This window comes from Gallinula chloropus (genome assembly GCF_964237585.1).
Source record: "Gallinula chloropus genome assembly, chromosome: 11".
Classification (NCBI taxonomy): Eukaryota; Metazoa; Chordata; class Aves; order Gruiformes; family Rallidae; genus Gallinula; species Gallinula chloropus.
The window spans coordinates 20,817,226-20,840,805 of record NC_140096.1 but is presented as its reverse complement, the minus strand read 5'-3'; the positions used below and the strand labels follow the sequence as shown (position 1 = coordinate 20,840,805).

General features: G+C 44.5%; 1 protein-coding gene across 1 annotated transcript in view; it reads right to left on the bottom strand.

Moving 5' to 3' along the window:
• GRIA3 (glutamate ionotropic receptor AMPA type subunit 3) overlaps positions 1–23,580 on the bottom strand; it is a gene marked incomplete at its 5' end in the record, with an annotated part of 152,214 nt that overhangs the window by 24,628 nt on the left and 104,006 nt on the right. Inside the window, 2 exons of the mRNA XM_084269010.1 lie at positions 11,634–11,832; positions 19,178–19,554. Of these exons, the coding sequence (XP_084125136.1) occupies positions 11,634–11,832; positions 19,178–19,554 (576 nt within the window). The remainder of the gene's footprint in view (positions 1–11,633; positions 11,833–19,177; positions 19,555–23,580) is intronic.

The window sequence follows — 23,580 nt, the reverse complement described above, 5'->3', positions numbered from 1 at the left end:
GGATTCCATCCAGAGGGACCCTGAGAGGCTTGGAAGACGTGGCAGTGTGAACTACAGGAAGTCAAACAAGGCCAAGGGCAAGGCCCTGCATGTGGGTCAGTGCAATCCCAAGCACAGCTACAGGCTGGGCAGAGAATGGACCAAGAGCAGCCCTGAGGAGAAGGGCAGTCTATGATTTCATGACTCTCAGAAAATATTTTCCTTTTTCCAGTTTTCCAATTGCCCAGAAAAATGCCCAGAAGACTGTAAAAGACTTTGAGAAAGGGAAAATTTATTTCCCTTCTAACTATAATGCCGCCAACCCTGTTCTGGAAGAACATTTTCACCCATCTGTCCCCCTCTGCCGACGTTCACGCCACCCCTCCCAGCCCCCGCCGGCGACTGCGTGCCTCCCCAGGAGTCTGACACCTGCGAGAGGGGCCAGACGGCAGGAGCAACCATAGAGAAAGGATTTACACTCCAAAATAAGGTAAGATCTGACAGATAGGCGCTGCTGCTTGAGTTCAGCGCCAGTAAAACATTTTCCTTCTCATTAAAGTGTTACTTTTAAAGAGATATTTAGAAAAAAAAACTTAAAAGCAAAGATTTAAACCAATTCAAAGCCCATAACTGCAGTAACTCCCTGTGCTCTACAACTCCTATTTCAGTTCTTTGATACTGCTCTCAAGAAGTCCGTCACACACATTTTCTCAGGATTTCAAGGGGATATTATTATCATTTTTTTCTTAAAAGCAACATTTTCAGTGTTTCATCTAGGCCTTGGGACACATTAAAGCGTCTTTTCATTATCGCAGCCTGACTGTAGATATAAATAGAGCTGCCCTTTGATTTGTCAATAGTTCTGGGGTTTTTTTTCTTCATTCGGAGATGTTAATGCAGCAATATGAGCCACACACACCTCAGCACAAGGGTGCCAGCAGCTGCCCTCCTCGTCAGCAGAACCATCAACTCTCATGACGAGGACTCACTTCATTTCGCCCCTTATTAACCCGCACCCAAATATACGTTGCTTCTGGGAAGCACTGGGTTCAGTTTAAAAGAAGGTGCCAAAATTAAATCAGTCCACAATTTTAACACTGTCTTTCACTCTGGCTCTTGTAGTTTTGATGTGGGGTTGATTCCAGTACTGACATGAGAACTCGAACGGACCCACAGTGTGCCGCAGCGTCACAAAGTGATCTGGATGGCGCCGGGCGCGCGCTGCAGGAAGGAGGCAGGTTTAACTCTCAACCACCCTTACTTCTTCAATCCATTCAACAACAAAATCCCAGCACCTGCAAACCGAGCAGGATGAGAAGCCTTGGTTTCACTCCCGCACGGCCCAAACCGCCTAGAGATACACTGCAGAACCCAGCACATCTCGGACAGTTCCCCGACGCTGGTTAAATTTAGCTCTCCCATCTCTTTGTGACTGAAGCCTTCCCCCATTGACCGAATTACCTTTCCCCCTCTGCAGACATCCGTCTCACACTTCTGCTAAAAGTGACACCGCGTCACCTCCTCCACTGCCGAGTAGCGGTGAAGCGATGAGAGAGAAAAGAAACAGCACTTATAGCTGGAGTGTGTTGCAGGGATGCCCTTTGCCTGTTTTAGAATGCTCTGCCCTTTCTACCACCTTCTCCACAACCTGCAGATCTTCTTCAAAATGCTGCCTCCTGCACCCCCTTGGGATGTTTCATTAAAATGACCAAAATGGGCCTTTGTTTCTTACAACAGGCACCAGGAAGTTATTTCCTAGCAGTCAAGTTCAAAATGTTCTTTTATAGGTAATTATTGTCAATCATACAGTCATGAGCCAAATTCACCCAAATCAATTTTACTTTTTGAATTAGTTTACATATTCCCCCTTTTCCACTCTGTATGATTAGAGCATTAGATTATACTGATGTTAACTTTTCTTTACCTCTGTCTTCAGAACTAAGTGAGCGATTTATCAAGCTTAAAAAATAAAAAAAAAGAGGAGAGAAAGATAATAGCTCCCCCATGAATCCACGAGCTGGGCTATAAGAACAAACAGAGAGTCTTTCATTCTGGGCACCATCAGTGTAAAAAACAGCATGGTCATACTGGAGAGGAAGAAGAGCCAGAGGAAGGCAGCTACAGCTGGGTTCAGCCTACGCAACCTTCAAAAAACATTGGAGGAAAGGGAGGTGAGACAGAAATGCGAAGTGGACAGGGCACCCTGACCATGGCATGACACAAAGATAGGCAGCAACATTGCTGAAGCACCTAAAGCAGCATCGTCAACACGCTCCTCTGCTACACCAGCCCTGTGCCCACTTTATAGCTCTTTAACAAGGGAAATTTATAGCCCTCAGGCAGACAGATGTTGCTGATACAAAACACAAAGGTCTGTACTAAAACCAGTGCAGGTATTTAATCTGAATAATACATGCTGCCTTTATCTAGATGCACGCCTCACCGATACGAACTTGGGTAGTTAAGTGTGAACCTCAGCTTCATTATCATCACTCATTACTTTTCTTCCACGTGTGCAATTAGCTCTTCTACAGTAGCTAATGAATTCAGCAGCTTATGAACCATTACAAAGCAAGTTACTAAGCAGGAGTGAAAAAATGCCAGAGGACTGTCTCAGTGCCACTGCTGCTGTGGGGCTTGGGGACCACTTCCAGAGCTGGCAGCTGTAGGCAGTCGCTTTCTTGGACTTTCTGCATGGCAAACTGCAGCAGAGTGGCTACTGCTGCCTTGGTCCTTTGGATAAGGGCTTGATTTGATTCCCTTCTACTCCCTGCAAGCCTGAGATCTACTCATCCCTGACTCAGGGGAGGACCAAGGGACCCAGCCCAATGCCAGCTCTGGAGCACATGGAGGCTGGCCTCCTATTTCCTACATGGAAAACAGGAACATGATAAATATTATTAGTTAAGTCCCTCTGCCTGGGATTCCCAAGCTCTTTATCGAGAAGGAAGAAATAGGTCTTGCAAAGGCCAGAGGGCACCATTAGTCCCCTTTCCATGTGCAGACATGCAAGCAGAGATGCCATTTACTGAAGGTCATAGGGCAAAGTCTAATAGATCAATGTCACAGCTTTTAGCCACATATAACTTGTGATGCCAGCAGTTCACTTACCTACATGGACAGCAAAATCAATCCCATCATTACACGAACCTCTTGTTTTTATTACATTCTCAGCAGAAGAAAGTAGGTCAGATGCCACAAGCACGTACGGGGCATTTCTCTTTTAGCAAGGCCAAGCCTCAGATCTACCAAACTCTGACCATGGTTTATGCATTTGTGGGATGACAGTGATAAGTGAGGTTCAAGCATGCGTATGTAAACTAGTCTGCATCTTTGTAGGAACACACAGATCCCTGATAATGTGAAAGAAAGGGTGAACTGGTGAATAAATAACATTTCACAGTCAAATCTGTGATGGGAGACACTGTCATGTCGGTTTGTCGCTCAGGTTAATGATGTTCTAACTTCTGCTTTAGAAATGGCATTTTCCTTTCCCAACTCGATGCCCAGAGAGCCAAAGGATCAGGCCCACAAACCCCACTTTCCTCTAGTATCCCCCAAGCCAAGACTCAGACAATCCCTGCACAAGGCCTGTGCAGACAGTGACTGTCTTTCAGAGACACTGACAGTGTCTGTGCCCCAACCAGAGCAGGGACAGGAATTTGGCATGAGCTAGTGGCTGGCAGCACTGCACAACAGGAAAGCAGCCTGCAGATCCTCCTCCAGGCTTTAGGAATGCTGGAGGTTTCCCACACCTGACGTACATAGTGGCCTGCTCACAAAAGAAATTCTCTTATAAAAATTGTGCTTTAAGAGGTTTCCTGTGGATCCCGATCGTTTTGAACACACAAGCAGCGGCTGCAGGCAGGTAACGTGCTGTGGCTGCCTTCACAGGCTGGTTTTTGGAGCGAGCTCTGCCACACCAAGCAAAGACTCAAGCAAAGAGTCACCCTGGCTGGAACTAGACGTCGCTGCCATGTCAGTAACAGTCTGAGTAACAGAATGTAAATCAAGATTTTAAGAGGTCCTTTCCTGGCACAGCGCTGAACCTCAGACAACGCCTACATTCATCTCCTCACTCCGCCGCCGCCATCCACTCCTCCCCGCTGCAGCGCTGATGGGGAAATTAAAATGGAAGTCTTTACCCAGGGGCGAGGTGCCTGTAAATCCTCTGGTGATTCACAGCCAGAGCCAGCGCTCGGCCAGGGCTCACCCTGAGGAAGTGCACTGCGAGGCCCTGCCAGGAGACGATGGGCTGGGTGGCACCGCTGGGATCACTACGGCTGTGCTCCCCAAGCGTGTCTGTCTGACTGTCTGTCTGTCCAGGGAGCAGGAAGCAGCACACACCCGAGCCAGACAGAGAGGGGGCTTACGTCAGCGTTCAGCCTAAGGGGCATCTTTCCATATTTAAGGGAGTAGCCTTGCCTGGACAACTGAGCAGCACACCAGCCCTGCTCTGGATTTGGCCCGTAATAATTTAACAGAGAGCGGCGTTTCCAGCACACGATCTGAACGCTGTCAGGTCTAATGAGTTTTCAGCTCCAGACAGAACCGGCCACTATACAGGCAGTGATGGAGAAATCCCAGCAGACTGCAAGGGAGATGCTTCATATCCACATCATTAGGGTTTCTAAACCTTCACGTATTTTCTAATTACGCAAAAGTAACAGTAGCAGTGCTGTGGGTAATTTATCAGCACCCATGTATTTTAAATGAATCCCTAACAAGCATGTATTAATGTGACACAGCAGCATTACATAAAGCAGTAGAGACTTAAAAAACCAGAGTCCGGGCTGTCTTGAGCAATGTCATTATCATTATCATAGAGCTGCTCTCCAAAAAGTAGAGCATTCAAACAGTGAGTGATTTTTCCCCGAGGCACGCTCTGCTTGCCTCTGTGGTGCAGACACAGTTATGGTGTTAACCCACTGCTTGCTGCTGTGCTGGCTTCACCGTGGGCTGCCCTGTGAGCACTGCCTGACCCAAGGAAAGCGGGCAGCTCTGTAGCATGTCTGGCAGCCCTGTTCCTACACAGATCGACTCCTGAGCAGCGCTGGGACAGGTGAGCCGGAAAGCCTAAACCACAAACACATGTCGAGCCGAGTGATAGACAAATGCCATCTGGTATTGAAGATAAAGGAGAGGATTATTCAAATGTTTAAGTTTTGACTGAAAGCTTCATTGAATCCTGCCTCGTCTGCTGAAATTAGTACAACGGTTCAGCAACCTTAACCCCAGCCCCATCCAAATGTGTCCTTCCCAAGGATTGGATGATGGATGAGCTGTTAATTTTAGTTCCCGTAAGGATACATTTTCTTCGCCAATCTATAGGCTTAAAGACATTAGATCACTTCATGGGAAACCATTTCTTTGGTAATTATGTCACATCTGATTACCTTCTGTCTTTAAAACCGCCCGATAGCCACGTGGCAGAAAGGAGGCTCAACAGATCACGAGCTGACCATCCCCCAGGCACGCGGTGGGGAGGCAGTAGTCTCTCTGCACACATACGTTCACCTTTTAGTATCTGTGCACACCCCCTCCCCACACCAAAACCAGGAAGGGGGCGAGGATACATAGGTGAGCAAGTTTTTCACACTTTCTGTGTTGAAAAAGTTAAAACCACTGTAATTTTTCTGACTAATCGCTACCACATTGTCTACGAAAGATCTACAGAGCTCGTATTCGAAGCTATCACTTTTCTGTGATGTTCTGTTCTTTGAAGTCCACAAATACAATCACACCTCAGTATTTTTGTCAGGCATTTTTTTATGATGACTCTCTTATTTTGCTCAATGACAAGAACACAGAAAATTTAAACTTCTAATCAGAGCTTTATCCAACGGCAAAAGCAAAGCATTTGTCTGAATGCTGCATTAGAAACAAGCCCTTCATCTTCACTAGCAAAATAAATTCTGAAATTAAAAATCAAAGAGTTTAACTACAGATGAAACCCTTAGTGCTGCATGCACAGAGTTCATCATGGTGTTTTTAATAGGCTCTAATGACAATCTCAATAGCGTTTGATTGTGCAGAATGTATAAAAATCACACAGCAGATACTGGTTCATAATTCAGGGCTTTTCCTTACCTAAGCCTCTTGCTTGTAGAATTGATTTCCCTTACCTCTTGTCTTCACACAACGTTATCATCAGAGAAACCCAACAAGCTCCTTATCTTATGACTGGGTGCAATATGCCAGTGCTTCAGAGCACATTAGGGTTGTTATTTCTCCCTCTCCCTAATGGGTCTGGGATGATGCTGTGCTCCTGCCTGGCTGCCTGCCCACGGGACCAGCCCCATCTGCCACAGCCTGCCCTGACCCAGGGCCCCGGGAGGGACCTAAGAGAGAGACCTCTCCACATCCAGCGACTGGTTTTTCAGATAAATGTGTATATTCTGCCTTGGTGCAGAAAATAAACTGGCTGCTGGGGTTTTCTTTCTATTTTTTTTTTAAACAAATCATTTTCTGTATCAGCTTTAGTTTTACCAGCTAAGCAAGTTGCACTTGAAGTTTTTTTTCCAAAAACATCTCACCAACCCCCTTACCAAACTTACATGCTTTTTCTGGTATATTTTCCATGTCAAAGCACCTTTCCCCAGCATGAGCAACCACAGCCACAGACAGAAACGCAAAGCCTCTGGCTGTGGCATCTTGTGCATTTCTATCTGCTCTTGCTGAACTATTCAGACTTGATGAAACCAAGAACAGAGGAAAAGGAGGAACATCTTAGGCTTCATCCTTAAAATGACTTCCTTTGTCCTAAAAAGTGTACGTTTATATCGTATGTTAAGTATATATCAAGTCCAGAAAGGCCTCACATCTGAGCCTGTTTTGGAAAGACTGACTTTTAAAGAAAACTGCTGAAGTGGCATCTCAAGTCCTCCTCACAAATCATTCATTAAGAAGAAAACACTACCAAAGTGCCTGGGCAGGCTATCCAAATGCAAGAAGTGGAGCCTTCACACAGGAGGCACCAGGAGGCAAGCGCCGAATCGCCAGTGTCCTCCAGTCAACCATCGCTCCCACGTGTCCTGAGGTAAGGGAGATTTTAGCCCTAGCTGTGGATTTCATACCGTGTTGCAAAAAATTCCTAAAAATACTATCTGTGGTATCTAAGCAGTGCTTGAAGGCTGACAGCCTGTCTGCCTTCTCCAGGCACCGACCCTGAAGTCTTTCTCAACAGCCGAAGCAAAGTCAGCGTCAAACTCTCTATTCAGTACTCATGGACATCAATGCCAAGTAGGAGAAACAACTCTTAGGAGCAAGAACCGTCATGTCCAAAGGATCTTTGAGCTTCCTACTGAAACACCAAACAGGTCTGGCCATTTCCAGGAGAAAAAAATGAGGAACGAGTTTCAGAACGAGTTTCAGAGCAATAAGTCATTTCATCTGAGGCACAGGGCAGCCGTTGGACAGCAGAGTTGTTTTGTCAGGGACATCCTTGAAACCACTGTTGAGAAAACTACAAAGCTCAGCAGTAGAGTATCAGTCCTTTTGGACCTCCTTTTTCCTTCATTAACAGTGATTGACTACATTGGTAATGATATGATATGAGTTGCCTTCAATTTTCCACAAAAGGGAGAAGGATCTTTAGCAAGATCTTACCAAAGGCTTCCTGCCTCAGTATTTCAATCCATAAAGTCTTGTCACATCAGATCAATGTTGAGGACACCTTCTGAAACTTCAGAGTTTCAGTGAGCTGCACTAGCTGTGCTCCTCAATGACCTAACACAAATGTTACGAGTTATTTTACAGAAGCTTCTTAGCAGAGATATCTGCTATCCATTAAAAGAAACCACGATAAATTCAAGACAAATTTATATTTCTAAATGTCTAGAAACATATTCTGTTTCTACTGAAGTTTTAATACAACCAAGTTTACATAAGAGTTACTAATTGGTTGTAAAGGTCATGCCTTTTCAATAGACACACATTGGAGGTGTGAATCCTATCAGGCTGTGGGATTATACTTGGGCTCAGTGCTGAATCGGGATTAAACAGTGTTATATTGATTTGATGAGCTGCACAGATATGCTGAAGGTTTAATTCAATGTATTAGAAGATGTTAATTCTAAAAGACACACCCTTCAAAGCAGTAGCTCAGCGATTTGAAATTCACTTCTAGTAGAGGCCTTTCTGAGTTTTGAAGAGAGAGAGAGGGGTATTTCGGAGTCCTTATTCCGAAACAGGATGTTAATCAATATCTAAGGAGAGGTTCTTTCTTTTCCTTTCCAATATCAACGAATGCCCTTTGAAAGCCAAGAGAGAACTGATGAGATCTATCGATTGCCATTTAAATGCTTTGTAAGCTAATTAGTGCAAAATGTAAAATGTTTCTGAGCAGAAACAAGCAACAACCGTGCAATACAGGAAGGTTTATTTGCTTCTTCGACATACTGGAGGCGACAAATGCCCTGACACAGAGTCACCAGCAAGTGGGGAGCGTGGATAGTGCCTGCTGTGAAAGTGTGAGATGAAATGATCTCTTGCTGTAACTGAGAGAGCCAGGTCATGCCGACAGCACGCATCCCGTGCACCTGAAACGGCAGCGGTGTATCTCGCTTTAATCTGCATAGCTGGGATGGTGCCTATCGGGGACACACTGCGATGTGTAGGGAAACAGGCAGCGCTATAAAATAGGTCACTAGCTGGAGTGGGCCCAGGTCTGAAGTGGCTGAAAGTCATTACCATCTGTTCCTCTGAAACGAGGTGCTGGTACCGATCCAGTGCCCAGCAGATAGGTATCACTGTAAAAGAAACCTTCAGGAGTGAGTCTAGATGGAAGTGGGGTAGGCAGAAAGCAGCCAGGAAGGCTCTCCAGGAGCATCTTCTGGCACATGCAGACAAGATGGTGGGTATCTGATGCCTATCTATGGCTGGTCCATGAATGGCCTATTAGGGGGCAATTTTTCCTTGCGTTATCAGTCTGGCACCTTCCACTGGCCAACAGCAGCCACTGAGGTCAATGTTCAGACTAACATAATTGTTTGAGAAACATTTTAGCTTTACAGCTCTAGTAAGAGATATACCCCAGATAGGTTTCTCTATGGGACCACGGAGACACTCTTGTCTTGTGCCTCCTGTGCAAAGCCATGGCCCAGCTACAAAGCCAAGTTACTGTTCTCGGTGCATCTACCCATGGTCTGACCTCTTGCTCACAGTCAGGTACCTTCTGCCATCTCCTGGGAAGAGTTAGTTCCCTCTGACACACCACTGACATAATGTGTGTACACACACACGGGCAGTCAGCTAAGTGAGGGTCGCACTGCCCTCCTCATTCAGTCAACCCTTCTCTTAGGTGTTTCCTTTCTCACTGGATGATTATCCTGACCTGCTCAGCCAACTGTTGCTTGAACTGGTTACACACTGTTGGTGAACAGGTGGAGGAGGACATTGCCCACACAGTGGGAACAAACATCATGCCACACTCAGAAGAACTCATGGCTTTTTATGACTCAGAGCCCTGTCACTCCCACTGATGCTCTAGTGGTAGTAAGGAAAGAGCTGATGGAGAGAAGTGTCCTGAACCACAGAGCCGGCACAGTCTGTGCAGCAGGTGCTCAGAAACCAAGTGTCCTCCAAGAGTTATTTCAAGTTTCAGCCTTCTTATTAAGTAGATAATAAAGACTGTACAACAAGGTATTTACGTGAACATATGCATTTAATCTAAGGCAAAGCTTCTGCCTTCTCAAATCAACTGAAGACTCCAATTACAACACTTTCACGGCTGCATCACTCTACTCAAATTAATTACTCTGCAAAAGTTAATGCAACCGAAATGATGTTGTGTGCCTTGAGAATGCTGAGGAGAGAGAAGCACCACTTAGGGCCCATTCTCCTTCCCACTTGTCCCATCTAGATCAGCCAGAGCAGGCAATACATCCCGCTCCACCCCTCCCAGGGCTCTGCTCCCCTCCTTCCCCACCAGACTCCTCTCCTGCCCGATGGAGCTGCCAGCTCCTGACAGATCATCCTCATTTACAGCCCTGCTTTCTCCAGCACAGGAGAGAGTCACAGCTCCTCTGGAGCTATTAACAGCAACAAAGAATTCATACATTTACCAGGCTTTGTATCCTTTCACATGCAACACTCATTCCTTTGATCTCCATGCAAGAAGGGATTTCCTTGTTATGTCAAACTATTAAGGAAATGAAGAAACAGCCCCATACAATCGCTCTTTCTGTATTAACGATAACAAGATGCTCAAAAGAAGATTTTCTCCCCCTAAGAACAGTATAGTGACTGTAAACTGCACTGATATTTCTAATCAAGTTGTGCTCCCTCTTCTGACAGGTCCACTCAACTCATTTTTGCTGTGCAGATAATACTGCCTCAGGCTGATAATTAAATGGAATACAAATTTTTACATGCTCACATCACCCTTACAAGGTCAGTGTTTATCTTACAGGATTTAAATACAAACAGAAGCTGTTGGATCGTACCAGCCACCACAGTTAATTAAGAACTACTGAGCATCTATTTTTATATAAATCCATTACACATGAGGCAGTGCACAAAAGCTCCATAAAGTACCTTTGCCTTCGCTTCCCGCTTTACATCAGATTTATACATACATGTATGTGGCCCTGTATTGAAATTTTAAGCAAATTCAAGGAGCAGCAGTATTTATTCAAGGAACCCTCAGTATTTAATCAGCCTACAGCAGCAAGGGGTTTTTTACCTCCCTCATCCCTGCCGCTCGCTCCTGGCCAGCACGCGTGACAGGCAACAATTAGTCCTGCAGCACTGACCACTTTTCTATACAAAATCTGTTGGTTTGAATGGCATCTGATTGGCGCCGCTGAGAGAGAACCAAGAGCTCCCTGAAAGGGCTGAGCACTTCTGCTCGCCCTTGGAAAGGCCAGAAATAAGAGCTTTTCAGGTCCCAACGTATTTAGATACATAGAAGTGGGCTGAGGCAGGATTTTCAGTTTTAATGACCCCAACCAAACTCTCTGTGGTTCAGCCTGTGGCTTGCCAAGCAGAGAAAGAAAGAATAATCTTAAATATGAGTGTGTACACCCCCCTTCTCCCCCCCGCCCCCCAAATATTGCAAACCCAGCATTTCCCTGCTGAACATCAACGCACTGGTGTTCTGGGGTACGGAACTTTCACCCCCTGGCTGCTTGCTGCAGCCACCACAGCCAGACGCTGGCGAATGATGAAGACACAGCACTAAAAATTGCAGCAATCACAGCACCATATAGAAACAAATGGCAACACATGCCTCCCATCCCCCTTCTCAGTCTGGCAAGTGAACGCCGATGTCGGATGGCATTAACTGCTGCCAGCTGGGCAAATAGAGCAAGTAGGTCAAGAGCATCACTCCTCCAAGAGTTTTCTTTGCTAAATATTGTGCTAACGACTGCGTTATTGCTCACCAGACCGAGGCTCTGAAGCTGGTGTTAAAAAACCCTCTCTGAGATAGCAGAGGTCAGGTTTTCCATCTTGAGGTATTTCAGGTTGAGCAAAACCACCCATTTTTGATAAAATGTCTTTTGATATTAAAATCTGCACTCAGGCCTGTCCTGATTGCAGAAAGCAACTTTCCCCAGAACAGCTATGACAGTTGGGTAAAAACAAAGGACTGAAAGCCGTATATTAGGCACTTACAGTTTCAAAAAGCTCTAATGGAAATTTAACAGACTTACTCTAAAGAATTCTTTGGTGGAGCCTGAATCCAAAGTGCCATAGGCTATTTCGGTTTGTTTAGCCAGGTCCTCTGCGCTCTCTATGGGAGAAACCATCCTTTCCACCGTAAGGAAGGCAGCAAGATTAGCAGTGTAGGAAGAGATAATGATGAGAGTGAAGAACCACCAGACTCCTCCGACAATTCGCCCTGAGAGAGATCTATGGAAAAACACACATCATCAAATTGCTTTGAAGACATTCCTTGATTTTTTTGTTGTTGTTACTCATTGACAAGAAATTGACATGCACAACCCTTTGGTCCAGATCCTCCGGGTATGTGTGAACAGGAGGACTGACTGTAAGTCAGCTCACAGCCTTCCTCAGGCGAGCAAACTCAGTGTGCACCTGGTCTTGCCTAGTTCAACTCTCCAGTCTTTCAGTGAAAACAAGGGTGGTCAATTAAGAAATAATTCACCTGAGCCAACCCTGCTGGAGGCCGGGAAAGGAACAAGCTCTCCTGACTTCCACAGAGCCTTTGCTGGAGAAGTCTTTTGCTGGAAGACTTTTGTCATCTCTGCTTGCCCAGTCTTTCCCTGGGGCAGGATCTGCCTACTACAGTCTCTCAGTATCATGTCTCTTTGGGGGCTGCACAGCTTGAGGGATGTGAAGTCCCTTCCAGTGCATCAACTCTCAAAACCATCAGATGAAGTAAACTGCAAGATGGAATCAGAGCAAACGTGCAAAGGAACAAACCAAAAATGACCCAGTGCCCTTGTCTCATTGCAGACCAACAGGAAGGATGGGCTGAATCTGTGGTTGGAAGCAAGGAGAGGGGCTGGTTTGTTTTATGCTTCACGTTAATTAAAATCTGCATGTTGTACTGTCCTAACTGATGTGTACTCCTGCCTTACAACCACCAGACTGACACAGAAAGCAGCAGAAAAAAATACTGTGTTCTGGTTTTGCTGTGCCTTTTGTTTTTGAAAAGGACAGCATATGGATGAAAAATCTATTGTTTGTAAACATCTAATTACAGAGTGCCTGGTGGTCAGGAGGCCCCATCCTGTCAGTAAGAGCTCTTGATGCTTTAAAGCATCTGAACACCAGGCTTGAAATATCTGTTTGGGGCTGGAGGGTGCCGGTGCCACGCTCAGCTGGGTGGGGGGTTTCACTGCCATGTGCAGTGCTGCTTCACACGCATGTTGGCCAGGAACCATTTCAGGAGCTGAGACAAAGGTCTTTCCCCTTAAATCTACTGATACCAGTGGAAGAAGAATCAATCCCAGACACATTAAACACATGGAACCCAGGTGCTGTAGTCCTCAGTTTGTGTTAGGGGAAGAAACAGAAAGCAAGAAAACTCTTACCTGTTTTATTTGTTTCCTTCAAGCCCCTCAGTGCCATCCCCAGACAGTGGGTACAAGTTGTCCTACCAACAGATGGAGACAGGAAAAAAGCAAAAGTCTCGTGATGTGCCCCCACCCTCCTAGACTGGGGTGTTAGCTGGTAATCTGCCTAGTCTTGGCCAGAGCCTGAGACTGCCTGAGCCATTAAAAAAATCCCATTAAATTATTATGGAAAAAAAGAGAGGAAAAAAAAAAATAATCCCATCCAACATAAAGAACACACCAAAGAAAAAAATCACTGATGCAATAAAACCAAAGAGCAATCTGGAACTGGTGAGGGGACTGCAGAGAAACAAAGGGAGAGGTGAAGCACTGCTATTCTCCACTTTCCCCTGCCCAAGAAACTGAAGCAGCAGCTCCCACCGAGAGGGCAGCTGCAGACTGGTTTCTGTGGATTACAGCAGGCATCACCTGCCAGCACCGTCAGCGCTGCTGCATCGAGTCTGTACCAATGTGCAAGGTGGTTCTGGTGGTTACAAAGCCCAGAGAAGCTTGAGGAGCGAAGCATCACCTCTTTGTCCATCAGGAAGTGATGACCCCTGAGGTGTGAACTCAGAGACACGTGCCTGTTGCTCTGGGCTGCGTGCGCTCCTGCACGGCAGCACACATCCGCGCCCATGAGCAGCCAGCAGAGGCGGCTGCCCTGCCCTTCTGGAGGGCTTTCCAAGAGGATAAATGGCTCCTGTTTCAGCCTGGGCTGTGATGCAGCTGTGCTCACTAGCAGAAGGCCACTGAGTAGCTGCAAAGGCAAGATGTAGAAATACAAATCCTGAGTAATGTTGGAAGTCACAGGATCTCTCCACCTCAACTCTACATTCCTTGTAGGTATCAAGTAAGCATCTGGGGATTTTACAGATAGCTAAAGTCCTTTCTGGCCAGCTCCCTTACCAGTGATGGTCTTGCTTTAGTACTCTGTAAAACTTGATACCCTACACACCAAATCAGCCTCTTATGTGGGCTGACGTAATTTTAGCCACCTACAAAGCAGTGCCTGTGGAACTTGTCACATTATGGCTCCCTTTGGAGCCAGCAGAGAAAAAGAGAGGAGACAGACACCCTCAGAAAGAAATTTATCTCCTTTCCTGAAGTGTGGGCAAAGTCTGAAGGCACCATCTGCCTCATGACTTTGGAGGAAACAGAGATACCTAACTAAAGCACAGCCGATCATTTTTGTATGGTTATGTCAGGTGAATTCATCTCCCTTTTATTCAGTCCTTGACAGCATACTTTGCATCTTCAGAGACCTCGTGTTGAACATCCACTTGCATGCAGCAGGACTAGCTTTATCCAAGGTTTCCAGGCTCCTGTGGCCCTCTTGCTTTTCAGGAGGTCTTGAAAAAGGAAGATGAAGAAATGACTTGCTAGGGCATTTAGATAAATTCTAAAGAACTACTGGGAAGAAACCAGTATGTGTTCTTTTTCCCTACAGCTTCCCATGGGAAATGTCTTCATTGCACTGGTAACTGCCCTTCCATCAGCACGACAGATGGGTTGCTGGGATGGAAATGTTCAGAAGATGAGCGTTTTCCAAGCCAGTGACACCTCAAGCTGATGCTGCTGTAACAATAAAAGGTCTGTGTTGAGCTGCATACTCATACAGCATCCTGCACACAGAGAAGGGCAAAGGTACCTTGCCCCAGAGATCTCGTAACCTGCATGAACCAAATCAGACAGGTATGGGACAAAAAAATGGAGAGCAGCTGAGAGGCCAGGGAAGGTGGGCACAGCTGGACCCCTTCACAGAGAAGGGACTTTCCCGGGCATCCTAAAAGCAATTGCTCAATGAGGACCAGAGCTGTTCTTGGAAGAGCTGGTCCCTCAAAAGAAAACTGGATGTCAGTACAGAGTTGTTTCCCCCAGAGTCCTGCAATGGGCATAAAAGGGAAGATTAAAGTGCTGCTACCGCAGAGCAACCTGGCCTGGCAGCTCTAACCAGTGGTAGCACAGGATGGGCAAAAGAGAAACAAAACAAACCACAAATTTGACACTGAAGGAAAGACAGACAGAGGAAGTTGAAGAACAAGAACATGGATGTGGCCTGGCAGCCTCCTTGTCCAAAGGACCCCAGTTCCCCCCAGTCCATCTGCTGATACAAAGACTCCTTATACCCACTGCAGGGGCTGGTGTAGAGGTGTGTGGGAAAAAAAGGGTTAGTACATGAACACTAGGCTGGTAGTAAGAGAACACTTATATGGTTCGTACTGGGAACCACAGAAATGTTTGTCCATCACTCAGATAATTATTATAGAAAAATCAATCACAGCTTTTAATACCAGCACCACTTTTTCTGATGAAGACGTACCTGTCCAAGTGTGCAGAGTTGCAATTTAAAAACACACAACTAATGCTTTATCCCGACATGTCATTTTCCAAATTACCTCAATAAACAGGCATTTTGCACGTTATTTTAAAGCAAATTGTGGTGTTAACAAATGAGCAGGGTAACAAAGACCTGGAATAACAGAATTATAACTCAAGTAACAAAACAAGAGCAGACGGTGTTTTCAAAAGCAAGTAAACAGGAAGAGTGCATACCTTGAGAGGAAATTTAAAAGGAAGCATGGAGTCAAATGAAAGTAAATTAGTAACAAGAGAAAGAAACAAACAAATATTCAAATTCACATTCAGTTTCCAGGACAGTAATACACTTACACAAACCCTCATTTATGTATCAAAATAGCTTGAATTTTGTTTCTACTCATGGCCTTAAAACACCTACGGTCTCCTACAGTACAGAGGAATAGGAAGCTTCTAGCACTACTCCATTTTTACTTGGGCTCTTCCTGATTGATACAAGATGGCCATTATATCCACCAAGAACCCTGAACAGCTTTGGTGCAAACTCTCCTTGTCTAGAACCCTTCGTATCTGAGCACTGGTTACCTGGAACCCCCTAAGCCACAAGCTCAGGCCCTTGCTCATGCGCCCGGCCAGCCCTCTACCTCCTCATGCAGCCAGTCGGCCCTGGCTTCAGCTCCTGGGACAGAACACAATAAATAACAGCATCTAAAGCACTGACTTGAGATGCTTCTATCATAGGAACTGGCAGTGGGAGTTTCAAAAATACCTAAACTACCCAGCTCTCATCGCTGCTTTGAAAGTCCCACAAAGTCATTCCCATGGCCTTTAATAGGAGTCTCTTGAGTCTTCTGCTGCGAAAATAGGGATCTAGAAATACACTCTCTTAAATGACCAACCTCCTGAGATCATTTTTAATAAACCCCCATCTTTTCCCATCAGCAATTAATTAATCTATCCTCTTTGTTCCACATGAATAAAGAGCAGAATGAAAATACACGCTCTCATACAGATTTCGGATACTTTCGCTCAGAACTGTTACAAATTTGACTGTGTTTCCTCCCGATTCCATTTGCTGTACACATCTGACATTAAAGCAAGTTTAATAATCTACTTTTGATCCATCAAAAGTGAATTTTCAATGCTTTATCTCACTACACAGAAAACACAGCAGCCTTTGATAGCAGAACAAAACTGCTGGAGCAAACGTGGATTCCATCAAGGGATGCACTAACCCCCATCCTTTGGCTGCTATCTGATTCTGTTTAGACGACTCCTATTAAATACAGAGAGGAGAGTATAGGGATATATCCTCTGGAATATCCACACAGCATACTCACCGAGGATAGATCTAACTAGTCATTAGATGTCACAGCTGTTCCACACAAAGGCAGCTGAAAGAGCCTTTATCAGCAAGTACAAAAGTGATCTCTCCAGACTGCTTGTCGGCATCTCTCTACAAGTGCTGTACGCTCTCATATAAGAAATTTATTCAGACAAAACTCACAATGGAAGAATGAAGCCCCTTTTAATGGCAATAAAATAATATGAAACATTTATATAGTCAATGTACTGTGAATGGCGTAACCTTACAGAGATACGGATTAAGAATGGAATACTTGGGAACAGTCCTTTCTACGGAAAAGAAATTTGACATTTGATCAACTTAAATCAACAGACTGGTCAAAGAAACAGTGCTCCTGGAATTTAAACCAAGGTATTAAATGTCTTTTTTGTTTTTCTTTTTTTTTTTCTTCCTCCCAGTAATAATGCATGTAACTGCTTGGAATCTGGTATCATGAAAGGTAACTGGACAATGTCTTCAAACGAGGGCCACATATTAATAATGAGCTAACAGCTGCTGATGGATAGATAAAATAAATAGGCCTACTGCTGTCTCTTTTCTGAGTGGAGGCATTTCCAAAGCACTTATCACAGTAGCATTGTAAAAAAAAAAAATGTTCCACTCATTATATAAGGTAAATGGCTGTGTGTGTCACAGTGTCACATGAGAGCTTAACGAAAATCCTATGCACGTCTATTTAACTGTCAATAAACAGACCTAGCGGAAACAGTGCAATGCCTGCAGCTTTCCATGTGATGTCCCAGTGCTTATTTCCCGGTCCTTTATATTGGGCACACACATGGTCAACAGCAATTTAAACGTTATCGCTACTCAGCACCTCTAACAGCAAGCAGAGAGGCAAAGTTTCAACACAGAATTTAGGCAGAAAGCAGAGACAGGGTGTATGAACAGGAGGAGAAGCTGACAGCTCTCACCACGCAGCCAGGCAGCACCCCCCAGCACTGGGAACTGCGCAGGGTGACGCACGGTCGTACGCAGGCAAAAACCCCGCGCGGGTTTTACGCAGGCTACGTGCGCATCTGACGATCCGTGTGAAATCTAATTGCTGCTTTTAGGACTTTTAAAACAGACGCGTGACTTGCACCAAACACTAAGAGGCATAACGGCAGTGCCTCTGGAAGGCCTGGATTTCACTGCAGTCGTTAGGAGAGTTAAATGTGCAATGACTGTGAGCTTTAAGGATGGTTATTGCACAGTAACTTGTAAAATCGTGATTCCTCCCATGAAATTTCATAGACATTTTAATACCTGCTTCAGTGAGGCTACTCTAGATCCCTACCACTGTATGAACCAGGAAAACCTGGTAACTTTTCAACGACTCAGGTATTGAAAAAGGTAGACAAATAGGGACATTGGTAAGGCGTATTCCAAATATAAGTGCTTAGTCAGAAAAGATCTGTCTCTCTTCATTAAATAGCAGCCTTGCTAAAGGAAAAAACTTCAACCTGTTTGTACTAAGCAGGTATTTCTAACAATTAAAATAGCTGTAAACTGGTTCTTAAAATATTGTCATATAAAATAGGACTAGTCCTAAGAAACTAGATAATTTTACTGCTCATCACAGACACATCACCAAAATAGTTTAGCAGTGTAAACATAGAAACATTATATATATTATTGAAAAAACCACTTGTGGTCTGCATTGTTCAGCTAGAGAGAACTTCACTATCCTCTGGTGGCTTTCAAGGCGCTTCTTTCAAAAAAAGAAGTATCATTCTACAATAGCCAATACCAGCGCTCTCTGTTAAACTGGAACTACTAATATCAAGTATATTTTCCTAGAGCCTTATTCAGAAAGACTGTCTGCATGAAAAAGAAAAAGCTTTATGGGAACAGGCGATGCTTATTAAACCGTATCGACTGTGAACACAGGGAGGCCAGGTCAGGCTGGACTGAGGTGACAAGACAGGTACGGGGCAGTATGCAGTAACTGTTAGAGGAGCACGTACAGAGACCTGAACATACGGGAGACAGCGGCAAGCAAGTTAGTCATAGATGAAAGGATGGCTTGAGAACACAACTAGTGAAATTAGACACACAAAAAAAAGGCAGGAAGACTAGCAGGGGCCATGAGGGGAGCAGAGGTGTTTTAAAGTGCTGTTGCATGTGATTTTGAAAAGAAACAGTTCTTATTTTGCAAAACAGAATGTATTATATGCAACAAGGAGATGACCGTAAAATGAGATATGCAGCAAAAACACGGTAGCCCTCCAAGCATTGCTGAAAACTGAAAACCCTATGCATTTTACAGCCTCAACATGGTGTATATAAGTCTGGCAGAAATGCATAAACGACATTATGAGGCAATGCCACTCACTCTGGAGGTGAATGCTAGCAAGCATGGCGGCCTGATGAGGATGCTTAGCATTGAATGGAATGTCAAAATAAAAAGAAATTGGAATTAAAAAGAAATTTGAAAAGTAACATATATGCACCATGGCATCAGAAAATGACCATAAAATGCAAAAAGGTGATGGAGTGATATGGAACAAACCTTGGAGAAATATCGCATCCTTGCTGCATAAAGGCACCCAGGGAAAACCAAAGGCTGTTAAATATTCCAAATTCATTTGGAGGGTCAGGAGGATTCTGAGGGTCACGTGGCTCTTCATTGCTGTCTTCCAAGTGCCATTCGTAAGGGCTGAATCTGCTGACTAGGAAAAGAACTACGCTGACGCCAATGTAAGCAAAGACTATACACATCCAAATTTCATAAGCCAAAGGATCCAGGAAAGAGAACACGCCCGGTTTAGATTTCTGAGGCTTCTTGATCATGATGGAGATGCCCAGGCTCATAAAAGGTTTGGAAAAGTCTATGACTTCTTCTCGCACCAGAGTTATGGTGAGGGGGGCAACAGCTATATCTGCTCTCTGAAAAGGGAAAACAAACCCAAGTTAGTTACAACACAGTTGCAACACGATCATAATCTAGTCTCAGGCTAATGAATCAGATGATAAATTACAAGAGGGAGTGTGAAACATTTTCTTTCAACCTATTTTGCAGTCACTGTTGTTAAGAACTACATGATACCAATAGAAAATTATTAACAGGAGCAATTACAATCAAATCTGTGCAAGGGCCTCATGACAGAGGCGAGTATGTACCACCATGTATTTATGTTTCTATTAAGTTAAAGTGGATGAATAAACACTATGCAAACTGGATAGTAAGATGGCAACTGAAATGATGTCATTTTGCTAGTAATGGTCTGTATCCAGCTAGCTGTCTTGAAGACTTTGGGCAAATTGTTTCTTATATTCTAATTTTCCCCTCAACACATTCTTGTCTTACTGATTAGTCCAGTATCTTTAAAAGGAACATAAGAGAAGACATAGGTCCCTGAAGTTCAGTTACTTTTGGGTACTACCACTTGTCTACCCCTTTGAAACCCCACTTCAATAAGGGATGGAAGATGCTATATAGCAGTGCAGTGACAGGAACCAGAGAGCCCACCCTTTCTGTGGTCACTGAAGAAGGATGATACAGTTTTGTGAGACCCTGAGAAGTAAATAGCCTGGGTTATCTGAGAAGAATGCAAAGTATTATTTTTCAGTATAATATATGCCACCCTACTCCACAGAACTACAGATCTATAACATGCTTTGGGGCCATGTCATCTGGAAGCACAATTTCATCTAATTGCATCCATCACTCCCCAGCATGTTGGTATACCCTGAACCAACACCCTTCCCTTCAATCCATACATCTTTGATGGATTGTGAAGTGGGAAAAAAAAAAGTTACCCAATTAAAAATAACGTTCCAGCATAGGTTTTCTACATATTTAATTGCATTTCTATGCCAGAAAGATTCATGTCATGCTGTTTAGATAACCTAACCTAGATAATTCAGTGAAGCATTTGCAATGGAGGGGACTAGAATGTTAAAAAAAAAAAGCCCCTTTCATTTAAAAATGATGATCACAATCTCCATACCTACATCCACTTTTTTGTAATCTGTTCTAAACACTGCAACAAGCCATGTTATTGACACTTCTCAAGATGGCCTTTCACTGGTAATTAAGAATCTCAGAAAGAAAAAAAAAAATTAGGGCAAAGTTAACTTACCAGTACCTAACCCACTGTGCACCTTTTAAATCAAATTTATTTCCCACTAGTAAGTATGTATCTCTGTCTGGTGGAAAAGCAAAACCTGATTAAGTAGAAGCCTAAATAAAAGTTACTAAGAAATGTGAATAAGAATTGATTGAAACTTGTGCCATAAAATAACAGAGTATGTCTTTATGTTAACCTGACTTTCATTAATATCTAATTTATTCCTCCTCTTAGATAGCTGGTTTGGGTCTGGGGTTTTTTGAAGTTCAGTAAGCAGAAATAGCTTCTCACAGGGCTACTCTTGGTATCAGACACTCTGTACCAGCTGGTCCCTCAGTGGCACTGTGCTGCCGTGTCCGAGGAGGCAGCTTCTTGCTGTTTTAAGACTTGGGGGAGGGAGGACTGGCCCTCTATGTCCCTCCCCACAGCAAGTCTCCCCCTGAAGTACCCATCTGCACAGGCAACCTCTAGATTTGCTCCAGCCACTCAGTAGCTGTTTGTACCGGGATGGCAACGACAAAGTACGTGTACATGTTCACTGCTTGGAATAATCTACTGGAGGACAAAACCCGCCCCTTATTTGTGGTCACTTACTGCAAAAATCTAGTCATGCGTGGCTTGAGTATAAAACCTTTAGGTGCCAACTGCCTTTGCATGCCTGGGTGTTCATTGGCTTTGCAGATGAACATGCACATCACCTAAGTGAGGGACTTGGGGGACATGGGAAGAGTGTGCCAAAGGGACCTGCTCATGCTGGAACTTGTTCACTGATGAACTCCCCCAAACACATATTGTCTGGTAGCTGCTGCTTATTGAATACTGTTAAATATTAGATGACTGTAGTTAGTTAAGTATGAGATGCACACAGAGTATTGGGTTTAAATGAAGCCAGAGTCCACGGCTGGCTGGAAGATTAAAGCACTTTGACCAAGGCTACTGTACTTCGTGTTGAACCAATGATGTACTTACAAATTAATCCTTATTAGACTGAGCCTAATGGATCAGGACCCCTGCAGAGACTCAGCAATGTTTCCACGTGAAGCGAAGCTTAGGTGGGAGCCAGCTGCCTTACTGCCTGGCACTTGTTTCTGCACATGGACAGCCAGCCTTGGAACAGCTCATCGTGGTAGGAAAAGGCTGGTTCAGCTATAAGAGCATTTAGTTTCTGTAGCATTTTCCTGGACTTGGAGAAATTTAATTCTCCCAAAGTAATATTTTAATTGCCAAAGTAGACACGGTGGAGCTCTTCCTAAGTGCTGATACAGCGGGCAATAAAGTCTGTATCTCCTTCACGAGCAGCTGAGTTCATGCAGGATGTTCCTGTGGGGTCTTTGGGGGGATGAAGCTGATGCTGTGCTAAAGCACAGACAAATCAAGTTTCTAAAGGCCTGATTGTTACCATGTCCTCAATCACACCATACAGTGCTAAGTCCTTCCTAAATGATCTAAAATTGCGTTTCCATATTACAAGGGATACAGATATTATTTTTTGGATACTTTTTCTGCCTTCCTGCTTCCCTACCATTGTTGACAAGCAATCAATATATTTGGAACACCAACAACCAACCTCATGCCTTAAATGACCGTGGCAGTGATTGTTTTCTGCAGAAGGAACAAGTATGGGTTCAGGCACAGGGTCTGAGGAAACCATCGACAACCAGGGCACTGAGAGGGACTGACTACAATCCAACACATGAGCCTGGTTCCCTACCACTTCCCTGAGTATTAGTTGCACTGGGGAGGTTAAAAAACAGACTGCTCTTCGCTTATTTATTTAGAGCATTTGAAATGGAGAGCTTATGGAGAGCTCTGAGCACCCTAAAGGATCACTGATAATTGCAGCACAGTTGTGAATTTCCCTCCTTGTTATGGCTGCAGATAAGCAGAACCCGTAAAAATTGAGCTCGATTAGAAAGAACGCAAGCACAACCACAACCATGCCCTTCCCTCTGCAGAACTGGAGGGGGGCTTAAGAACCTCAACAACTAAGCTTTGCTAATCACTCATGACTAATGGCGTTTCAAACATCATCTTCACTGCATTTGAGCCGGGCAAGAAATGTCATGGATTCCTCTGAGGCTTGTTCTGTCTTTGCCTACTCGTGTGGGAGGGACGGATTTAGCGAGGACATGCAGCACAGCGGCGCTACCCACTCTGTTCAAAGCTGACCCCAGGGGCTGCAAACCTCAAGACTCTTAAGGGAAGAAAAAAATAGCAAACGGAAATATCCTTCTACATGGAGAAAGAAAAGCGATAAGATGTTCCACCTCTGTAATCCAAAAGGAGGGATTGAATTCTTCTGCTTACAGACCTGAAGATGAGTCTTCCTAACTTCAAAGCTATGCACTGCAGACAGTGAGAGATACCAGCTCTGCTCCTGCCTCTACGTGCTTCTGGTCAGTCGTGCTTGCAGAACTGAGCAATTGCTTTGCTAGTGAGTTGCTTTTCAAGAAGTGGGCTTGGGCTACAGTGACTTGGCAAGCCCTTCGTGTGATGGGACGCCAGCCAGCACTCAGACTACGTGGAGACCGAAGCAGAGGGACATTGCCTGACCTCCACTGGGAGCCAAACCTTCAGACACCCCAGAAGAGCTGAATGCAGGTTCACAGCAGCATTAGAAAGGACTGCACTGGAATACTGAGTCCAAGTACATTTTTGGACTTCATGTGCAGTCTGAGGTTTCCAGGTATCAGAAAAGGGCATCAGACAGAGCAACACATCATCTGTGGTACCTGCTGGTAAAAACTACCCCGTAAAGAGAGTCCATTACACTGCAGGGTGTGTTGAGAGGCCATGTCACAGGGTAATGTGTTTTTAACACAGTAACTCACACTTATTTAAA